The sequence below is a fragment of the Agrilus planipennis genome, unplaced genomic scaffold (assembly GCF_000699045.2).
Source record: "Agrilus planipennis isolate EAB-ADULT unplaced genomic scaffold, Apla_2.0 scaffold148, whole genome shotgun sequence".
Classification (NCBI taxonomy): domain Eukaryota; kingdom Metazoa; phylum Arthropoda; class Insecta; order Coleoptera; family Buprestidae; genus Agrilus; species Agrilus planipennis.
This window is the reverse complement of record NW_020438929.1, coordinates 310,105-333,285: the sequence shown is the minus strand read 5'-3', so window position 1 is coordinate 333,285 and position 23,181 is coordinate 310,105. Positions and strand designations below refer to the sequence as shown.

The window sequence follows — 23,181 nt, the reverse complement described above, 5'->3', positions numbered from 1 at the left end:
CAATTGTATATTTACCAGCGCAGTTGGATTTTAAATATTAACATGTTCTATTGATGAGTCCTTTGCTTCTCTGATAAAATATGCTAATTTTTGAAATAATACGGTAGCAATAAGATAATATTGTTATTAAATTATTGCAGGAAGATTTGAACAAATTGTAGAAGCATCCTTGATTTTTGATTTAAAAATAGAGAAAGCAGTAGTCCTTTCGTGTGTGTGTGTATATGCAACTAATTATACACTAGAATATATGCATTTAAACCCGACCACTTCTTTGCAGTTGTTTACTTCCAACTAGTCTAAATTGACCTATACTTTACCCTTTTCATTTGCCAATGTCATTTTTAGTGCTTAATAAAGTCGAATAAAATTTGACAGGACCGTATTCTTTAAGAACTAAAAAACTTATCGTCTTTACTGCATTTTCCCGGTTTTCTTCAATTCTTAACTGAAAATGACAATTATTGGCCTTTTTTCACGAATAACCGAGCGATGGACAAATAAACAAACCTACGGTGCAACATTATCATATGCGACGCTAAATTGCAGTTTGTAATTATTTGAAACATCAGTTAACATTTATATTAGTATGTAGCGGGTAGGTACGTATGTACATTTATCTAAATACATACATAATTAAAACGTACGGTTAGATGTGTGTGAGTGTGTCATCTGTTTATTTGTTGCACTGCTAATGGCACATTTGGCCGTATTAAAACAGACTGCTTTAATTTAATAAGCAGAGAGTGGAAAGTAGCGGTTTGACATAATATCGCATAAATTAATAAAACACGACGCAAATGGTAATTACTCTGGCGGGGAAGTACCCACAAAAGTAAATATATTCCATTAACAAGCGTTTCGGTGAAACGGCTTTGCTTTTCTGTGGTTACAATAAATATATTAACAATAAGTCATTAACATTTTACACTGTTCTTTTACCATCTGCCAATTGTCATATACTTGATGTCTATTATTAGGGTATCGTTCGACTTGTTTAGTGAATTATTGTTTATAGTTAATTTGACATATCGGCCCTTGCTGTATAGCTGGGAACATGATTGACAGCGCAGTCAATGTTTTTGTAATGCACGCGCATGGGAAGGGTAATGAGATTTTGGACTAACTCTAACACGTTCAGTATTGTTAGAGGTAGTTTAGAATGACATGGGTCTTCAGATGCGCGAAAGGATGACATTGTCGTATTTTGGACGTTTAGATAACATTAACTAGCTATGTAGACCGTTATTCCATTTATTCTAATTATTTGCCTATCTATAGAAGTATATAAACTGTAAAAAGTGAGAGGCTTGTATATTTTTGAAGCATTATGCTTACTGAAATTCCTTTATTATCTTTAAATGATACGCGTCTGCAGCAATATTTCTTTAATGAGGGGCATTTCCTGATTGGAGATTTTTGTACATAAATCGAGGTTGTAACTCTGAATAGAAAATAGATGTAGTCGGCCTCAATGTAGGTATACGTACGTACTATGTTGAGTATTAACGTGAAAAATCAATTTTAATTTGTCGCTTTGATTTACAATGCCCCTTTGACGTCAAAACCAAATCTCCGACATCAAAGGCCGTAGATTATTATTCAAAAGTATCGATTCAGCTAGTTTGGAAATCCACCAAGGGACTGTACACACTTTACATAGAGGGTGGAGATTCTGGCGGTGGTTCGAGAGTGGTTTTGCCTCACCACTCGTTTTTACCCTCTTGGCGAATAAGTAGCCACGCACTAATTGGATCCTGGGCTCAACATAGTATAATCCGAGTCTTTTAACCCTTTGTATAAAATCTAAACCTAAATACGTAAACTGGACCCAGAATAAATTTGGATACTAATGAGTGTTAATTTTGTCGATTTGAATAATAATATTATCTTTCATAACATGTTCCGTTCATTTATAAAATATTAAAATTTACTTGTAGATTCTTCCAGCTTTATGTTTATAAAATATAAAAAAAATACCGGATATTGTGTTTGAATAAAAAATTAATTTGCTTATTGTGATCCGTCAAATGGGAGGAACCTACAAATATGGCGCCGATTAGGGAAAATTTATCGTAGTTCCTATAGTGTACCGTGCAATTTAAATTACGATAAAATGATAAGTATTGACACAATATGTGATTGGGCTGACACAAAGCCTCGAAAAGGGAATTTTGTTGAAGGTGAGCGTGTTTTAATGCTAATCACATTATAAAATTCGGAAATAACAAATCCGGAAGCTAGCCTTCAAATTCCGTCAAGTTTACTGCCTACTTTTTACAAACTTCGGATTTAAAAAGTGATTCACGTTATATAATTGGTGAGGTGATTCTGGGTGATTTAAGCAATATCATATCAATGACTTGCACGTGCAAAGCCGATTTAAGAGAACGTTGCAAACACATTATTGCAACTTTGTTGTATTGCAGCAGGTAGGTTCTTAACCTCAAAATACTTATATCGTATCATTAGAATTGTGTTAAATCAATTACACAGGAATAAATAATTTCTCACTTTATAATTTTAGTATGATTCTAGTTTTAAATATTAAGGTTATGGCTGATGGTAAATACTTGCTGAAATATAATCATGTGCATTAAAATGACGTGAACAAATTTTTATTCCGGAATTCACTTCTTTGATACCTACTGCTTTCATCCAAGCTTCTATTAGTTTACTTTTTTCTCTAATTTTCCGAATATATTTTTTACATATATAAAACGGTTAGTTTTTATTGGAAAGTAGTTAATGTAGGTGAAGAGTGAAGATCTATGTCTGAAGTGCTATTGCAGCTTTTCACTGAACATATTAACTTTTTATTTGATTTAACTTTAGAAGAAAACTTCGTCGACTCCATCATCAAAAAATTTTTTACTTTTTTAACGTGTTTTATTATTTTAATAAACAATTTTACAATTTGCGTGCACAGTTCCTATGTAAATTTTTCCCTCATTCGAGTTATAAATTTTGCCACCAGATGGTGTATACTCATTTGACGGATCCCAATACTTTCCATTGCGTTCCCTTAGTTAATTAAATGTAACAATCAGAGCAAATTTAAGGGTAATAAATTGGTTGTAACTTAAAAACAATAGCCAACATTTCGCCTTTTATGAGCCTTTTCAAGGTCAATGGTCGTGTTTTTAATAATTATTATGATTTTAAGTGTTTGTACAACAAAATTCCTGTTGATTATCTGTGGTTGCGGATGTGGATGCGGATATCCGTTAACCTGCAGTACGAAACCCTTTTGCCTCAGGCCGTTTTAGGGCTTCTTCGTTTGTTGTGGGTTTTGGATGCAATATGAACTTTAAAATCCAAAAATTTGATGTTTCGACATTCAATTAATTTACTTCCCGTTTTCTTCAAAAATACAAATCTACCGATGGGTCCAGTTCATATTCGCTGGTGTAAATTAAAATCCTTTCCGATCGTTGAGGCGATGGTCAAGGGAGTCGGCTTTTGTGAAATGAGAAGCAATCGGAAGAAAACAGGGCTTAACTTTCGCAATAAAACGAAATAAGGCGGGCAAAAACAGCTAAATTAGAAAAGTTTAACTACTTTAACAAATAATTATACGACTGAAATGGATTTCCATCTGCGATCAATTTGACCTTCTTGCCAACATGTTCGTCGAATAAGCAGGAAATTAATTCCGTTACAAACGGTGTAGAGAACACAGATTCATAAAATCAGGAGATAATTAATGAAATTAGTTTTAAAGGGTGTGCTCGATAAATTTCTCAGAAATTATATCGACAGTTATTGAATGGGAGGATTATTACATACTTATACTTATTATACTGCATTCTTGTAGCAAAAGTCAAAGACATCACCTTCCTTGTTTTCGTGGAAGAAGGGAAATCTTCAAAAGACACCCAATTGTAGACGGTAGGCGAAGTGGGATAGAAAGTTAGAAGCATTTGAATCATGATGCTGGATATAGTTTGGCGTAGTCTGCAATAAAACTGCTGCATTTACTTTCTTCTATATTTAAATATAGAAAAGCGATGTCTAATTAGACGTCTAAGTGTAGCATTGTACTGCAGATGGCGTTTACCGCGCCGTTTGCAGAATTTGGTAAAATATGTACTTACTTAACTTTTTTCCTTATTCGCCTTATTGAGTTTTTCTAGTTTTGCACTTCCATCCTACTCTTCGTGGTAGGACATCGATTTTCACCCCCCCCCAAACACCCCCTCACCACTTACACCTCTTCCTCTTCCAACCTTCCCAACGAACCTTCCCTTGGTATGTATAACCTTCTCGAGGAGGGGGTTTAGTCTTTAGGTGCTTCGGCAAATCCGACACAACCCCCCCTTTAGGGGGTGTCTTTTGACGATTTCTCCTCCTCGAGGAAAAACTTGACAAAAAAAAGCTCTATTGAGTGGTGCAATTTTATAGATAGATCTCCTGTAAAATGCAACAAAAAAAGATTGAACAATTTTAGATTTCAGTCACTAGAATTTTGCTGGAAAAATGGGAGAGGCACAGCCAGCCCCTCTTCCAACTTTCAGCGTAATTGTTAAAATATGGATATGGATTAGATTGTTTTTAAAAGTACCTACCACTGACTCAATAGTGAACCCGAATATAAGCTCCCATTATCCCAATGACTTGGGCGGCGCCTGTTAGGGGATTCCCCTGTAGGTGTTGTGGCGTTGTCGACATGCACAAAGTATACTATACGGCATAATTTGTATCTTCCCCAAGTTTCCAAGTTTTGTTCGGATGAGGTAGTGATCAAGATCGCAAGTTCGTCTAGAGACAAATGATAAAACAATAAATTTAACTAATACAAATAGGTCAAGGTGAGGCTTTTACACGATCTTGTACAACCCTTGCGTCTTTGCCAGAGAAGTATACACATACGTTATAACATAAATAAGCAATACAGTAATTTATTTTTATTTAACTCAATTTTAGCTACTGCATTCCTGCTTTTCTAACTTCGGGAGAGACTTGCATCTCTTTTTTGGCTAAGTGCCAGATTTCATGCAGTACCTATATAATACGACCCTTTTCAAATATAAATCTTTTTTAAATGTAAATTCGTCGAAGAATTAATTTATTACTAATTTTGAATTTGAATTAGAAGAAGGTAATTCATAAAAAATGAGTTGACAAATTTGGGTACATTTTATTGTAATTATTCTATTGAAATTCGTTAAAGAAAACAACAAGAATTATACAAAAAAAAAAAAAAAACTTTCCCAAATTCAATTACGATTTTTAACACAAAGTGGTACTTTATAATAGTTGAACTTGTCGCTAACAGATGTCGCATAAGAATTCGTCGAAGCCCAAAACAGATTTGGTTTCTGTCGTAAGTTAAACGATTGTACCAAATTTTGCAACTCTTCATGACGTGATGTATAAAACACTGAAACTAACCAGATATACCAAGCCAATTGAATTACGGAAGCATCCCTGGGGACGCCACATTCAACAAGGGATTGATACTAAGGCAGCGGATAGTAGGTAATCGGCCAGAAGGATTGCTTTTTATGACGCGGTCGCCTGTTTTCCGTCGGTTAAATTGATACAAAATGACCAAAGAAGTGAGGAAATGTCGGACAAATCAAACAACGTAAAACGAATCAGTACATAACGTAGCCTTTGACGTTGAGGGTCAAAATGCTGCCAGTTGGATGTGAATCGACCTTAAAAAGGGTGTTTTTTTTACTTATTGTATAGTAACCAATAAAAAGAAATGAAATGAAACAGTATTCCAACAGTAGCTTTCTTGAAGTTCGCAAAATTTTGAGTTATTTTTATTTATGCCTTTTTGAATTTTGATTAAGAGCGAGGAGTTGTTTTACTCCTTGTCCTTTATATTCCCGGAGTTTCCCCATAAAATTACCGCCTTAAAATAATAGACATTGTGTGGTGGATTTCGCGCCTTGTCAAAGCCAGACCGCGGGGAGTCCCAGTCATTTTGGTACGAACGGTACGAGATATAGAGTGACGAAGGAGCCAGGTCATAGCGTCATTAGTAACTGCCTGTAGGGTAAGAAATCATTGCTCCATAGTCCATACAACCCATTTGAATATATCCTTAGCAATCCATGTGTTACCTGATAGCAAGGAGGGTAGCAAGCTTTCAGTTTTATCTCCACAGTATACAGTCAGGTTGCGTAGTGTTTGACGTTAAGTTATCATAAAGATTAGGGATATATATTATTGTACCTAATTTACGAATACACACAAAAAAAATAGAATTACCCACCTATACTTAAATACTTAGATTGTTTGAAAATAATTACTTAAGTTTGTTACATTTTAATTCAAAATACACCTAGGAAGAAAAGCCAGCCAATTTTCGATTTTTTCTAGCAGTTGTGCTGTAAATAATATGTGCTCAATCGTTTATTAAATTCTTTCAGTTATGTGGTCAGATCTCCTTTTTCAGAATTATAGGTAGGTTTGCCCCGTCACGCAGGAATTAATACTAAATACTTTAAATACATAAATTCCCTTTAAATATTACATGGATTTTTGAAACAAATTGAACATATCGTTGCTGTATCTCTCGTACTTTACTTCATTTACTTTCTCTAGCGATGCGCCCCTTCCAATGTCTTGGATGGGCGCTGGCAAAATCGTAGGTAGGAAGAAAAAAGCTCATTATACTCTCGACTCTTGTTCATTAAACATACTTTTTCATACAGTACCTGCCAAAAGTTTTGTTCAATGATGAATAGTAGTGCGAGTCGAAAACAAGCGTTAAAACCTTTAATAAGTCTTTAAATATAAATAAACATCTCCTTGATATTTTCAGTAGTAAATGGTATCAATAACAGCACATTTGAGCAATGCAATTGTAGTGGATAAAATGGCCAATTTTTCCGCGCAGTACTGTACGAATTATACGCTCCTCACCGGTTAAAAGTTTTGCCGAGAGTTGTCTCCTTCCTTTTCTGGCCTAGTGCTGATCTTTTCTACTTTGCGCCGGTCAAACTGAAGGTCACATCGCTACAGAAACTAAACGAAGTATACATGGTTTTGCGATTAAGAAAGAACATTGCGAGTTATAGTAAGAATTAAACTCTAAATCATGATCGTATCAGGGCAGTTTAAACATGTGTTTCCAAATGAAGATATCGTGGGAACTCTGGGGGAAACTTTGTTTCAGACGGAACAAAACGTGGTAGGTTGCAGAACGTATACTTGGCCGCGGTGGTCGGGGATGGCACAAAAATAGATTTTGGTGGACAGTTAAAGCTTCCTAAATCGTCCCTGTCCAAATTTATCCACCTTATCAGAAGTTGGCGAACAAAGTAAATATCTAGAGGGAAGACTCGTTTACTTCGCATCCGGGCTATCTGGAGGTGTAGGAAATGGGGTTTAATATTTTAAATTCAAACTTGCTCACCGAAACACATTTCCGGCACTTCATGATAATGTTGATTGCCTGCAAGAGCTGAGCTCCGGCTCCTCGTATAAATGTGAATTGCTCCATTTCGTAGCTAACTGTTTTGTTGTTGACGCAGTTAAACTTTTCTAATTGCGCTCTTCGTCTTCCGGCAGGCAACTAACAGCGCATATTCAGAAACACTTCTTACAATTAATCTTTATTTACATTTTATCAATTATCTACCGAATGTACATAAGCTCTTTTAATTAGGAACTCGATGTAACAAAATATAACCTTTACTTACGACAGTATTTCGTAAATATGTTCATATAGATCCCTAAATGTACCCATGAATGAAATTGACTCTCAAATATTTACTATAGGTATTGTAAAGGAAAATTGAGAACCGGACATAATCATATTCTATACTGTTTTATCATCTGCAAATTTACGCATACTAATATTTTACCCCTTTATATTTATCCCTACAGTAGTCCTGTCTTTAATGATGTTTACTGCGTCTTCGATGCATAGATTAAAAATAATTGTGTGGTTTTATGAAACCACGGTGTTTCGTGAAACTTTTCGGATTGTAGACATTTAACTGTAAATTTTCGGAAGATAATTCGATTTAGGGTATTAAAATTAAAATCGCTTTCTAAATCTTATCTTAATGATTGGAAAATGGGAATCACAATGGGACATCAATAGTAGACAAGATGTCCAACTATAAATTTTAATTTCAATCTGCGTATGAGAGTACGGAATACAGAATAAATGCAATCATTCAGATGATAGACGCATGATAAGAACTGAGAACAATATTTATTTAAATCATTAAATCATTTTGAATTTTAGTTATTCTATCAATAATTTCATCGTCGCTTTGAGTTTCACAGTTCATAAATGTAAATGTCATGCACTTGCACGAATGAGTGAGAATATAAATGCTACACGGTTAGCTCTTAGCTCATGCGAGCCATGGACGCCGCTATATTATCGTTGGCTGCTCTGCCGAGTGCCTTTCATTTTTACCCTTACTCGATACTGCAATAGATGGACGAAAAAATTTGAGACGATGTAATAAAAGTTTCACTTTAAGAAGTAGCGGTGGCAGTGTGCATCCTTGCTTGATTTCCTTCTTAATACAGTAGGTAGGAGTTAGAGAAAGCCTTAGAGCGGACAGAGAAGGTTAGAAATGAGGAGGTATCTATTAGAAAGACTAGGAGAACAGAGACAACTATAGAAGTCAATAAAAAAAAGGGAGATGGTTTGTAGGACACCTTTTCAGGCATGAAAGGCTATTTAGAGACATATTAGAAGCGGAAACAGGAGTTAAGAGGAGTAGAGCTACACCTAGATTAGATTACTGTTCACAAATAGTTAAGGATGTGGGATGTTCTAGTTTTAGGGAAATGCGAAGATTAGCTCAGGATTAATTAGTTTGGCTGCAACATATACATAATAATAATACAAAAATTTTGAAATAAACTTTTCTATCTATTGTAATGTTCGTGGGTTTAGCAAAATTAACTTTTAATGCTGATAATGACATAAACTATTTAGTTACACTAATTATTGAAGAACTTAGAAACACTATTAAATTATTACTAAACTTAGGTTATGACATATTCTATTTATTTACACTACTGTTGATATATGACTATTCACTGCGCTTTATTTCACTGCTATCACTATCAATTTATTTCTTTTTCTCTCGGCGATTGTTTCTTCCTTTAAATACTCTTTTGTTTACTTTCGGTAACCTTCTCGAAACATCCGGATAGTTTCTTTTTTCTTTGAACTGTTTAACTGCTTTCCCAGAACGCAGGTACGACACACACATTTACAAATACGGTGCACATGAAGAAAGGCGCCCGCGGCTGGTTGGCGAATCGATAAGCCGTTCACGCACACGTGTGCCCGATCGCATCCAAACACACTCGTGCTCGCTACGTTATATTATTTACCATTCTGCTTAAATGTGAAATAAATTACGAGTTCATAGATGCGTGCAGCGGTTTAGTAATCAGAAGAAACCTATTAGTAATACAATTACGTCTTGTCTAGCGTATAGTAGCAGGCACATAATCCACGAAATTCGTCTTTCGCAAAGTTAAATGGATTTTTCAATAATACTCCAATGTCACTTAATGCGAGTTATATTTAAATTTCGCCATTAAATTAAGACTCAATTTATATGCTAAATCTTTTAGACTCGTGACTCTTGAGAAAAGAAAAGATGATTCTTCTTCGCCTTATGGAAGAGCTTTTTTAAATGCGCTCTTTCATATGATATATTTCAACGTCAAGCAATTTCCTTTGTAATCGCATATCTAATCGCAAGTACAGTATAAGAAGGAACAGTAAAAATCGTAAAATTTTAATTTGTGAATTAGTTGAAGACCCATAGAAAGACAAGTATCTATTTAGATTTCACCATAATTATTTTGTTACGCGGTGGAAGAAGTTTATAAATTAAGAGAAAAAGAGAAGTTAAATCTTTTCTATCTGTAGAGGCCAGAGTTTGGCTAAAACTATACCTAATGCTGCGTTCAGACATGTCCGCTTTTTACCTACCGGCACGGTTCCGATACAGAGCCGGCGCTGCGTCGGAAGTATTTTACATACGCGCTAGCAAGTGCATTACTGGTTGCCAGTTAGAACTTGGTTGCTACAGAAGTAAGATGTAGTCAGTAATAAACAAAAAGTATCTATTTAGAATATTGTAGCTTCTCTCTCTCTAGATATTCACTTCCTACATAAATAGATAAACATTTCGTTGTATGACTTTTATTTTCTCAATTTATCTTTAAAAGAATCAGTGGTATTGTCCCATAAACAGGATAGATCATAGTGACATTTAGTACATATTTTGAGCGCACCCACTAACCCCCCTCGTTCTAATATATGATACCTTCTAATATCTAATTCTACTATGTAGAATGACCGGAAATCGTTGAAAAAGTTTTTGGAGCGATTTTGGTCTAGAGCCCCAATTCTGGATAATTACCAATAACATGATCCTGGCAAACAGCTCTTCATTTTGTTTGAATTAGTTTTTAACAATCTTTGAATTGAGAAAAAATATTTTTATTCATTGCACATAATCGACTGATAAATATACATTAGGATTACAATTAGATCAATATTTAGTTTTATTACCGTTGGTCGCAATATATGATTCCAATGGGGAATTCATACACCCGATTAAAGACTCCAAATATTTAGGGACCAAATCGTTCCAAATGGTCTCGATTTTGGCCATCCAGTTGTCAGTCGAGCGTTCAGTCTCTTTCTCAAGAATATATTTCATCACTTTCAATTGTGTAGCGCTCATAGTTTGACGATTGTTTGCCAATTGTGTTGCGCGTCGTCTGTCGTTGACAACGAGTAGTGGAGGCCTTCCCTGTCCGGGCCTCTGTTCGACACTTTCACCCATTGTTGCCAACCTACTACAGAAAAAAATCCCACGCGCAAGTCCAAAAAATCCCATATTTTCTCTAAAAATCCCTCCAACTTATAANCATTTTGTTTGAATTAGTTTTTAACAATCTTTGAATTTGGAAAAAATATTTTTATTCATTGCACATAATCGACTGATAAATATACATTAGGATTACAATTTGATTAATATTTAGTTTTATCACAATTGGGAATTCATACTCCCGATTAAAGACTCCAAATATTTAGGGACCAAATCATTCCGAATGGTCTCGATTTTGGCCATCCAATTGTCAATCGAGCGTTCAGTCTCTTTCTCAAGGATGTCTTTCATCAATATCTAGAGATTTTCGATTGGGTTGAGGTCTGGCGAACAAGCTGGGCACTTTATGACCTTAAATTCTTTGCCATCAAACCATTCTTTGCTTTCCATCAATACTATTGATAATTGTATGGCATGTGACACAACAATCGATCGGTAATATGATTCTCAATTCAAACGTGTGCTTTGTTTGCATGGTAATCACCTAGCATCAAATTAATCAATCAAAAACTAACTGACATAATTTTATCGCTAGATCTGCTCCCAACTATATATTTGTTTGAATCTCGGTAAGTGGTCGTTTTGCGATTAAGTTAACACATCAATTTCACATCGTCATATCTGACAAAGCATAAAGACAAACTTAAATTTTCCAAAGGGTTTTTGCTTGTAACCCGGGAGGTTGAAATTATCGACTAGTAACCATGACGACGAGAGCGTTAAATACGTTTGCTTGGCAAACTTCAACAATTAGTTTAGTTAATTTCGGAGCCCGAAGCTTTCGACTCAAGTAAAACCAGGAATCTGATTTTGTTTTCATAATTTGAACACGCCGCGACGCCTTTGATATCAAAAGGGTAGTTTCCAATCGATTAAGTTGTTCTTAAAGAAGCCTTTGATCGTAGCCGAACCCACTTTTCTAACCAACCGATCTCAAAATAGCAACTACAGTGTTATTTCCTCTCGAATAAACAAATCCATTTATTACGTTGACTGTCCATTCTGATAAACAGTCAACGTGAGATAAAGAAGACAATTTTTATGAAATATCTGTACTTTATGCAAAAATTCTATGAAATTATAAAACATTATTACTAGGATAGTTAGAGGTGTATTTTTGGAGCGCGGAGCTGTACGGGTGCGAAACATGGACAGTGGGCGACATATAAATGTTCGCTGCAATTCTTACCTGACATCTCTTTTCTATGTTTACAATATTTCCTATAACGTCTGTCTTTTTTTATTGCAGATTATGGAAATTTTGAACGTTCTAACTATAGGACACCTTCTCAGGTATGAAGGGCTAGTTTCAGATATATTAAAAGCAGAAATAGGAGTTAAGAGGAGTAGGAGTAGACCTAGATTAGATTACTGTTCACAAATAGTTATAGGATATGGGATGTTCTAGTTTTAAGGAAATACGAAGATTATCTCAGGATAGGAGATGCGTGTCCAACCAGTCTAGAGACTGACTACCTTGTGATGATGATGATGTAAAGTTATATGCAAACTTACCTATCCTACTAATATTTGAAACATTTTCGTTTATTTGGAAGATAAGAATAAAAATCATTTATTTACAAAAATTCTAATCTGCTCGTTATAGGTGGTTTAGAATGACATGGTCCTTCAGATGCATGAGACACGTACCTTATCGCAGTCATACTGTACATTACGAGAACTTTGACTCGGTTGTTAGCCATGTGGTTCGTTACACAACCAGGGCCGAAGCTCTAGATAAACTTTATGAAATAGAAATCAATGTATGGGCGTAGCTTGTCACTGCGCAATCCAAGGCCAAGGTTAATGTCATCCGAAACTACCTCTAAAAACAAGGTTTTTATATTTGCCAATTCTTTCTCTTTACGAGGTAATGTAATATCTCTCATCTATATAAAGAAAGAAAAGCTAGCATACGTTCACCCTAGAAAATGTTTTTTTTTTATGATTAGAGGCATTCAAACACCTGAAAAAAATCAAAATAGTAGTTCGCTTGTTCCCTTATCTGAAAATATAACCTTCATAAAAATTCTTTCTCTGAAACTTGATTACCCTTTCAAATTTTTAATTTAGTTTTGTCTATCAGAGATTCAAACATATATACATATGTCGTGCTCTAGGGTAGGTGCTCCGTTTTTTGCAATTATTCATAAAAGCAAAACAACATCTAAAATATTCAGATCGTCTCCTTTCTGATAGACAATCATTAAGTAACTCAAAGCAGTAAAACGAACACTTGTAGCAGTAAACTTTAGTTGTTCGTTGACACAATGAAAGTTTAATCCTTTGTCACTGTTCGAAATTAAAATGTTTGAAAGAATGGTGTCAGTATGTAAATGTAGAACTTCTGATAAAACGATAAGCGGTCCAAAACCAGGAGAAGAATAGAAAGGAAAAGCAAATTATACTCTGCCAAATAGGCTTAAGGACGTGTCTTGAATAAATCATATGTAAAGTTATTGGTAGGACAAGCATTTCCATAAACTGTAATTTATTTCCAGCACAGTGACATTGTTCCTTATGTGATTTATTTTCAGCTGGAGGCAATTTTATGAAATGCCTCCGACACATCGTTATCGCCGTATTTTTTCTCAGCTAGGATAATCGCATATACATTGTTAGTACCAAAGTACAGAACATGTTCGTAAAGAAATCAGACAAATTTATTCAGTAAGAGTCTCGAACACGAACATTTCTTCTTACTTTTAGTAATGAGCAAAACTGATCTTGGTTTTGCTAAAACGTCAACTTATGCATTGGAATTAGGGCAAGTTTCCGAGTTTTTATAACTCCCACAACTATCAACAGTTTAAAAGTCGTTACAAGCTCGCATGTCATCATCATCATGATCATAAGTTTGTCAGTCCTAAGACTGGTTGGACACGCACCTCCACTCCTTCCTATCTAATCTTAGCATTTTTCTAATACTAGAACATCCCACATCTTTAACTATTTGTGAACATTGATCTAATCTAGGTTTTTCTCTACTCTTCTTAACTCGTATTTCTGCCACTAATATGTGGCTATATATTGACTAAAACTTCATGCCTGAAAAGGTGTCCTACCAATCTATTTTTTATTGATTTCCTTGTTTCGCTGGTAATACCACATTTCGAACGCTTCTAACCTTTTCTTTTTCGCTGCGCCCACCATCCATGTTTCGCACCCGTACAGCGCCGTGCTCCAAACATAAACCTTTAACAATCTTGCTCGCATGTATGACAGAATATATCAGCATTTAAGACAATTGTTTTGTCGGTAAATACAATCGTTTGGGCTTAACAAAATGAGTTTTTACTAAATTAAAGCCAAACAACTATAATTTCATGATCATTATAGGCTCGTCAGTTCTAAAACTGGTTGGACACGCACCTCGACTCTTTCGGATTCTGAGCTTATCTTCGCATTTCTCTTAAGGATGTTTGGGAGGTATGTCAAATGCTACGAGACAAATAAAAATCTGGAAGAACGTTCATCATTCAATTCTAAAACTCCTGTAAAAATTACAAATCGATGAAGATTGATATGTAATTATAAGGTTATATATCAGGATGTTTGGGAGGTATGTCAAATGCTACGAGACAAATAAAAATTTGGAAGAACGTTCATCATTCAATTCTAAAACTCCTGTAAAAATTACAAATCGATTCACTAAACCGTTAAAAAGTTATTGAAATTTTAAAAAATTGTAATTTTACACGTCATTTTATGGAGATTCGTTAACCGAACAGATTAAATTTATTTTTATTAACAGAAAAAAAGCTACCAGAAATTTCAAACTTTTATAATAAGTAACTTGAACTCTGGAGAATCACTTTAGCGTAAGGTTATTCAAATTCACTAAATGGTTATCGAGGAAAAAATGAAAAATTAGCTGAAAATCTCGTTTTTACTTGATAATATAATGATAATATTTATAATTGTCTGAAATAAATGCAATTTTAAAGTTTTAATTATTATTTAAACATATTAAAAAGTTTTACGCTCATTATTAATAAAGATTGAAACTAAATATTTTTTTGTTTCGAAGTTGAAATCAAGGCATATTCACTGCCAAAAGTTACTTAAAAATTTTCTATAAGTATTATTCGTTATTTCTTATTTTATTCAAAGTTTTTAGTTAAATTCCAAATTTTCTCTCAAACCGTATACTTTTTTTTAGTGTAGATAGTATTTATTTACCTCATGATATGCTGCCGGTAATACAGAAATCTTATCAGTAATCATAATAAATCAACACCACAAAGAAAGAAGCTGAATGTTTATGGCTTAATCAATAAATAATCTCTTAAATCTCGTTAAATTAATTTGACGATGTTGTGATCAATTTCGATGCAAATAGAGTGACTGTTATAACCTCATTAATAATAATAATTCAATTTTTGTCAGCTGCACTACATAATTGATGTAGAGCATTTAGGTATCCATGTAGAACTCATTTGTCTATAGGTTGTTAGGGGTGAACTACTTGATTTATAATAATCCGTTATTCACAATAGAACAAACGGGCCAATAAATTTTAATGCAATTCTAATTTATGCACCCTATTAGCACAAAAGCGATATAAATTATTTTCTGTGTGAAAATCTGTTGCGCTAGTGAAACATAACTTTTACTAAAATTTAAAACTCTCATAGAAGAAAAAGGAATTGTTTGGTGCCGTTTGCTACTGTATTTTGTAGTTTTATTTCAAGAAAGTTCAATCGTGTGGAGTAAAATTCAAATTGGATCATATAGAGCCATAAAATTGAACATCAATTTTAAGAATCCTTTTCAGAAGTTAAAAAAAAATCGAAAGATATTTTTTTTGTAAAGATACCCCAGACAAAAATTTTCAGTCTCTCTCCGGTCTCTCAAAGTCTTTCAGCGTCTCTGAGAGCGTCTCTCACAGTCTCTCAGTTATTGCCTAGGTGTTTTTATGGATCTTTCACAGTCTCCGTATGAGAGACTCGAACGATAAAATTGTTAATTCAGAGATTCGAGTCTCTCGTTCAAAGAGTGGATACCAAAAGAGGATCTCTCTATGAGCGACTCGAATTTCTCGTTCAGAGACGCTAAACAGTTTTTTTGACAGTCTCTCGATAGTCTCTCTCAGCGACACCAGAGAGACGAAGACTCGAGTCTCACTTTCAGAGACTCTGAGAGAATATTTTTATCTCGGGAATCCTTTTGTATATTAATTTTATTGAAAATGAGAGCAAATAATGTTACTAATAAACTGGGCCGCACAAGGTAGTTCTGTGCACGACATCAAAAACTCATAACGCTCCCCTCTAAACCCCCATTTGCTCCTGAAGGTTATTTATAACAAAAATTGATAACAAGAACGTTATAAGTATGTTCGATTTACATATGTAGAATTGAATTCAATTTCGAAAAACAGGTACGGACCTAAACATTTATTTACAATTTGATTTAACGTAAGGGAACATCTTAAAATCTGGTTCTTCATAGGTTTTAACAAGGAACAATTTATTTTATATAATCTGTTTGTTTAAATTATGTTGCTATTTATATTGGACAGACACCACGTAGTACTGGTAAATGTTTAGAGGAACATATTTTTTATAATAAAAATACAACTATCCAATCAACATGCTATACAAATAGGAACAATATTGATACGAAAAATATTAAATTTTCACATTGTTGATAGAATGGAATAGTCTAAATTACCTGGAAATCTTATTAGAAATCCTTTAAGGCTATTACCAAGATAAAATCATTAATGAACAAGTTCAGTTAGTTTTTAAAGTTTTCTCTTAATTAAAACCACCTACATTGAGTCGCTATTATTATCTCATTTTGAGAAAAACTTTTAATGAAATTTTACTTCAGCAAAATTGTAAGATTTTGTGAAAATTTCCTAGGTAATATACTCTTAGTTAGGGATAATTTGAATTCATTACAATTATCTGCTAATTTTCATTAAAACATGCATATGTATGTTACTTTTGTTGAGACGGTATTTCTAATTTCTAATTAGGCACATTTTTTATTGTTATCATAATGAAGGCTATTTTAGTAAAGACGCACTATTTACTGTTTATTTAAATTGCATAAAATGACCTTATTCAAGAGTCGAAGTAGGTGCATATAATACATTGAATATTTGTATATTTTTTTAACAATTAAGGTCAGCGTGATTCCCTTGTAAATAACGCAATTTAGCTTCAGTTTAAACTAAATTGCACGTTAAGTTATACTGTATAACCTTCTGTTAAATATAAACAAAAATTAGTTTATAAGTATGGTGAACGTAAACTTTATGGTTTTAGTCTTAGTATTAGAATTATGTCTCGGCCGATAGTAATACTACTTTTTACAATTTTGATCTTCAACGTAAGTAATAATTTTTATTTTTTTTTTTAGTGTCCGATATAATAATTTATAATCCGATAATAATTAATTAAACTGGAACGAAGTTTTTTATTCGTTACTTCTCGGGTTATCGCTTATCTAATGTCTTAAGCGTTTTTAGAAGAACACGTATTTCTACTTTAAGGGTGCATTTACCGTTCAATATTTTATTGCGTTTCTCGCACCACCAACGATCTTTCGAGCTGATTTTCCATAGTTTCCAACAACAATTCGCAACTTTGCTATTATTTATGTACCTAGTTAGCGAGTTAGTTTTCAACTTTTTAAATGAGTTAAAATTTTTAATTTTCCTTACTGCGTTGTTCGATAGCAGTCTTCTGTAGGGCTGATTTTTTATTTTATTCTATTTGTTTTTAAAAATCACGGCACTGAAAGTGTACAAAACGTAGACGGTGGATCCTGTTGAAAAGAAAAAGTTAGAAGCCTTTATGAAATGGATGTTAAAAATGTCAAGAAGTTATTAGAAAGAATAGGAGAACAGAGGGCGTTATGGAAGTCAATAAGGTATTGGTTAGGTTAGGTTAACTATTGATCGTTAATTCAAAGTTTTCAGACAATTAAGCGTATGAAATACAGTGTAAACTCTTCATAACGTCACTGGATTTAACGACAAACTCCTTAAAACGTCGAAATTGCTTAACTTTGGTTGGTTTACATTGTTTTCTATACAATATTACACTCTATATAGCGTCACGCTCACTCTATTTAACGACAACAAGCTGTGTTCGTTGTTGAAGAAGACGATCCTGTCCCTTCACCAACCATCAAACAAGCACTTGATGCAGCGAAACTATTAAAAAAATACTTTTTATATAATCAAATTGATCCAGCAGTATCTCAAGATATGAGTAAGATACGTAACAAAGTACAATTAAAATATTGGAGCAGCAAAAAACATCAGACGAAGATAACGAAGGCTATACGCAATGTATGAATAATAATGTTCGTGTGCAGAATGTTTACTATATTGGTAAATGCATATTATTATAGAATAGTAAAATAATATCTTTTATTACTCTTTATAACGCCGAAAAACGTTCAGTCCCTTTAGTGTCGTTATATAGAGTTTACACTGTACATTGAATTTTATTTCAATGTATTAATGAATTAATTTTTGGGTTAATTAAAAAAGCTGTTTTTTGGCATTTGTTTAAATAATTGTGATTTAAATAACATCCGATCGGGTTACCGACTTTCGAACAACTGCGTAAATTTTTTTTTTTCGAATAATTTTTTCCACTCACCCACTCATATTGCCTGGACTATATGGCCTGACTTAACGCTGCCGCCAGTTAAAAATATCATGAAACGAAATCGCCAGCATTTTTTGCCGCGTCCGTCGCTTCGTCATCGTCATGTAAATAGAGAAACTTGAAAAGTGCGAGTTTAGTCTTTTACGAGCAACGAACTGCACATTTCGCTAATTAAGTTTTCAAATGACGGCGCCCAGTCCCAGTTAGTCTAACACATTCCCGACGATAATGTCGCACCTAATCTGCATTTTCTATTACGTTCCCTCGCATACGTCGCTGATTATTCATCCTTGTTGTTAATTCCGCGACGAAGAAGAAGACTCCTCGGGCACCCATCGTTCATAACTTATTATCATGATAAAAACAAGCAATGTCGTCGTTGTCACGTGACTGCATATATATACCTAATGTTATAGTAACTTTTACTCTTTTTTGTTTGTAATACGTGGGTACGCTTTTTTTGAGGGTAAATTCCAGATGGGAATTTTAATTAACGGAAAGCATCATGCTATTCTTACCTCAAATAAAAAGTTTTTTTGATATTCCATCAGTTAGGTATTTTTTTATATACATATACTGTTTTATATTGATAAGTTTTATGTTGTAATCCCAAGGGCAAGAATCGAAATTATTAGGGTTGCTTTTGAGATTTCAGTAGGCAATAAAATAATAGGAAATCTATAAGGAAATTTCTAAATAAATAAAACGCATTAACAGTTTAACTGTTTACTAGGTATTTATTGATTTATATCAAGAACAAGACATGATAGGTTAGGATAGAATAGAATAAAGGCTGATTCACACATATAGTGCCGGTCCTGCCTTGCTAGAGCCATGACGAACTAATAATAACATTAAAATTTATGTTTAGTAATAGGAGACAACATTTCCAAAATTATTAGTTGCAAAGATGATTTCAGTAACTATTGCTACATTGTATGCGTGAACGATAATAGTTGCAGATGTCAATTTATGTATGAACAACAATATTTGATTGTTACTATGTACTGTAATAAATAATAAAGATATGATTAATACTAAGTGGGCTCGAACGTGGAGACTGCGGCAGTAGAATAACCCTGTAGCTTTTCACACATTAACGGTTGTTCTACTGCCGTGTCGTATCCGTCGTGGGTCCGAACGGTATTATGTGTGTGAATGGTATTATGTGTGTGAACGGCTTTATAGAATTTAAACTTGGGGTTGCATTTCTAATGGAGAACATCCGTGCGGACTCGTGGTCTAAATAATAATAATTTCTTGTTGTTGAGCACTACATAATAAATTTTTGGTTCCAGAATGGACATTCGTCACCTCAAAGCGGTGTTCCCACAAAAGAAGAAATTTCGAAAGTGATGGAGGCAGTGAACGACGTTTTTGATGGGTTAAAAGAAATGTGTATCGGCGAGCTGGAAGCAACTGATGAAGCTGTTTCAATTGAAGTAGAAAAACTGGCAGATAGGGCCAAGGAAACGTTAGATCTTATAGAAGAGATGTCTTTACTCAGTAAGTGCCGTCTAAAATAAAGTTCCAAAAGACTGAAGTAAAACTAAAACTAACGATAACAGTAATTGTCTTTTCGGACTTTCTTTAGTTACTATTTTAATCAATCGTGAAAAGTTTGTTTTGTATTAAGGATCATTTTTACTGCTACTGATGGTAAAGCTCTAGCGTATTTTTACTATCTTAACACTAGAACACACCGGTCAGATCCGATTTTGGGTCCGATTATGCAACCACCAGCCGCCTTTTCAGCACAATTCTTAAAAGCAGATTAAGGAGAGCTTTCTGCTCTACCCTCTGGATTTTCACTGAAGGTTTGACTAGAGAAACAGTCCGTCCCAATAGTTAGTGGGAACAATACCTGCAACTGTTTTTGGTAATTTGATATGTCTAGGAAGATCGATGATCAAATAAGTACTAAAATATATTACAAAATAGGTATACATTCTATCAAGACGTCGGGTTAGGTTAAGGTAGGGTTTTATTAACACTTGAGGGGCGGAATTTGTAAATTTTTCTCAATTTTTTTTAAAAAATTGCCCAAAGTCAATGTTATTAATGAAATTAGTATTAGAAATTTAATTTTCGAATTGAAAATTTGTTTTTTTTTAAGTAAAAATCTCGAAAGTACATGAGTAATACTGTTCGTTTCAAGAAGTTAGAGATATGCCCCTTCCCTTTATTAGGATGCGCCGTAGCATAATTCCAAATTCAATCATATTTGTCTGCGGAGCTCATTTCTCCACCGATCATCGAGCGAGAACTAGACAAAAGTGTACAGTACCATTTGCAAAATTATTTAAACTGCCTCGTTAAAATTTAAGAATATGCTTTATTTAAAAGCATATTTAGCCAAAAATAATAACAAGTGAATTAACTTAACGTTCTACACACCTATAAAACTTTTGCTTTGTTTTCTATTGTTAATTTATGTACATTTCTGTTTTACGAAAATGCTGAACATTTTCGTCTAGTATTGTACAGTGCTAGTCAATCTCCTAAGACCGCCCATCGAGAGCTCTGCTCGTTCAAGCTTGTTCCAACTATTTCTGTCTTGCTCACGCCTAGTGTGTATTCTTTCTATCTTCGCGCAGATTTATTCAAGGTCACAATTCTAACAAATTGAAAAAGATTGTACTTTAATAGATGTACAATCATGCAAATTGATTGATCTTTTTTAAGATCGTTATTTAAAACAATTTGCATTGTTTGTGGCTATAGGTATTTCTATTTTTGAATCTAATTAAACATTTTTGGTAAATATGCATCAAATTTTCACCATGAATACATAAATAAAGTACCTATTATATTAATATGTGAGTGTACGTATCTGTTTTTTTTAGAAATTTGCTTTTCGCATAGATTTACGCTTAAATTTATGACAAATTTTAATCTGTTTTAACGAAATTTGTTTTTGTCATTTCTAATTTCAATTTCAAAAATTTCACCCGTCGACTTTCCGTTTTAAAGCTACTTAGTCCAATTAATATTTATTTAACTTTCGCGATTAACCGGAGCCACGAATTTCGATAAGGAAGTTAGCAGTAAACCATTAATATTTATGAGAATTATAATCTTATTCCACGTATTTTTTATATTTTTTTTTGAGGTTTGTGTAACTACCTAATGCCCGCTTGGTAACGCCGACGGTTAAAAGTCGGAGAGCGGTTCTTAATTAAATCATGTAAATTAGTAAGATTTCTCGCTCCTTTTAATAAGGCGCCAAGGAAGTTAATTAAACTGTTTGCAAAGGTGGACCACGGTTTGTTGTATTTAACTTTAAAATTGGCCACTTATCTTTGGAAAATACATCACGGATTTAATATTCATTTCAAAAACGTTGGTTGAAAATAGTTAGAATTATACTTCATTTACTTTCTGTAGCGATGTGCCCCTTTCAATGTCTTGGATGCGTGCTGGCAAAATCGTAGGTAGGGACAAAAAAGATCATTATACTCTTCGACTCTTGTTCATTAAACATACTTTTTCATACAGTACCTGCGAAAAGTTTTGTTCAATCATGAATAGTAGTGCGAGTCGAAAACAAGCGTTAAAGCCTTTAATATGTCTTCAAATATAAATAAACATCTCGTTGATATTTTCAGTAGTAAATGGTATCAATAACAGCACATTTGAGCAATGCAATTGTAGTGGATAAAATCGTCAATTTTTCCGCGCAGTATTGTACGGATTATACGCTTCTCACCGGTTAAGAGTTTGGCCGAGAGTTGTCTCCTTCCTTTTCTGGCCTGGTGTTGTTCTTTTCTACCATGCGCCGATCAAACTGAAGGTCACATCGCTACAAAAAGTAAACGAAGTATAATATCCATGAAGAAGAAACAAATTGTAGTTGCAGTTTTGTCTGAAGTTGTGCTATATCTCATTTTGAAAGCATGTTTTCTATAGCATGAAGATTGAAAAATTACTCTTGCAGAGGGCGGCGGGGTGGGTACAGGGTGTAACAAAAAAGTGCCGAACTTACGGGTTACGAAAGTTCATAATTTTCGATAAAATATACAGGTAAATTCAATTCCGGCTGTGATAAAGAAATGCGGTCTGCTACACTGCACTCAATCAGTTGGTGATTACCAGATTAATATAATCCAATTTAATAACTAATTGGTTTCTAATCATATTTCACATTAAATGATATCCAATCGTTCTTTGATGTGTAATTAAGAATTGATTGAATGTAAACAATGGAATGCTAACGTTCAAAAGTTGCTATAACTGCCCTATGATATGAACTTCCACATACATAAATGTATAGCAATGTGTGTGGGTCTCAATTGGTAAACTTTTGGCTTTATGATGAAGTGTTTTGTTGATATTATTACTGAAGATAGTCTTTGATCTTCTTGCGAATAAATCGTTGTGTTACATTCAATTAATTATCAGTTACAGATCAATAAGTTATCTGACTTCGAAATCGCCAATTTATGTTATTCACTATCCTCTGCTGTGTCGATTTATGATATTAAAGGCCTTTTTTTTACATTTTTGGTTAGAAATTTTTCGTACCTATTTTAGTAGCAGTAAATACCCGCTAGATGGCGATACTATGCATGCTTTTTATGCCAATTGTATTGTAATCTGAGTCTTTCTGCGTACGTACTTACCACCTGATAACTAAATATCAATTTAATTAATCATTTTGTAAAACAAAGGTGAAACATTTTTTTAAGACACATATAGTGCCG

The 23,181-nt window shown here is 33.9% G+C and overlaps 1 protein-coding gene across 1 annotated transcript in view; it reads left to right on the top strand.

Annotated features, from left to right (window-relative positions):
- Positions 1-23,181, top strand: part of LOC108736627 — a 35,133-nt gene that overhangs the window by 10,117 nt on the left and 1,835 nt on the right. Inside the window, exons 2-3 of the mRNA XM_025974160.1 lie at positions 12,094-12,137; positions 19,777-19,984. Of these exons, the coding sequence (XP_025829945.1) occupies positions 12,094-12,137; positions 19,777-19,984 (252 nt within the window). The remainder of the gene's footprint in view (positions 1-12,093; positions 12,138-19,776; positions 19,985-23,181) is intronic.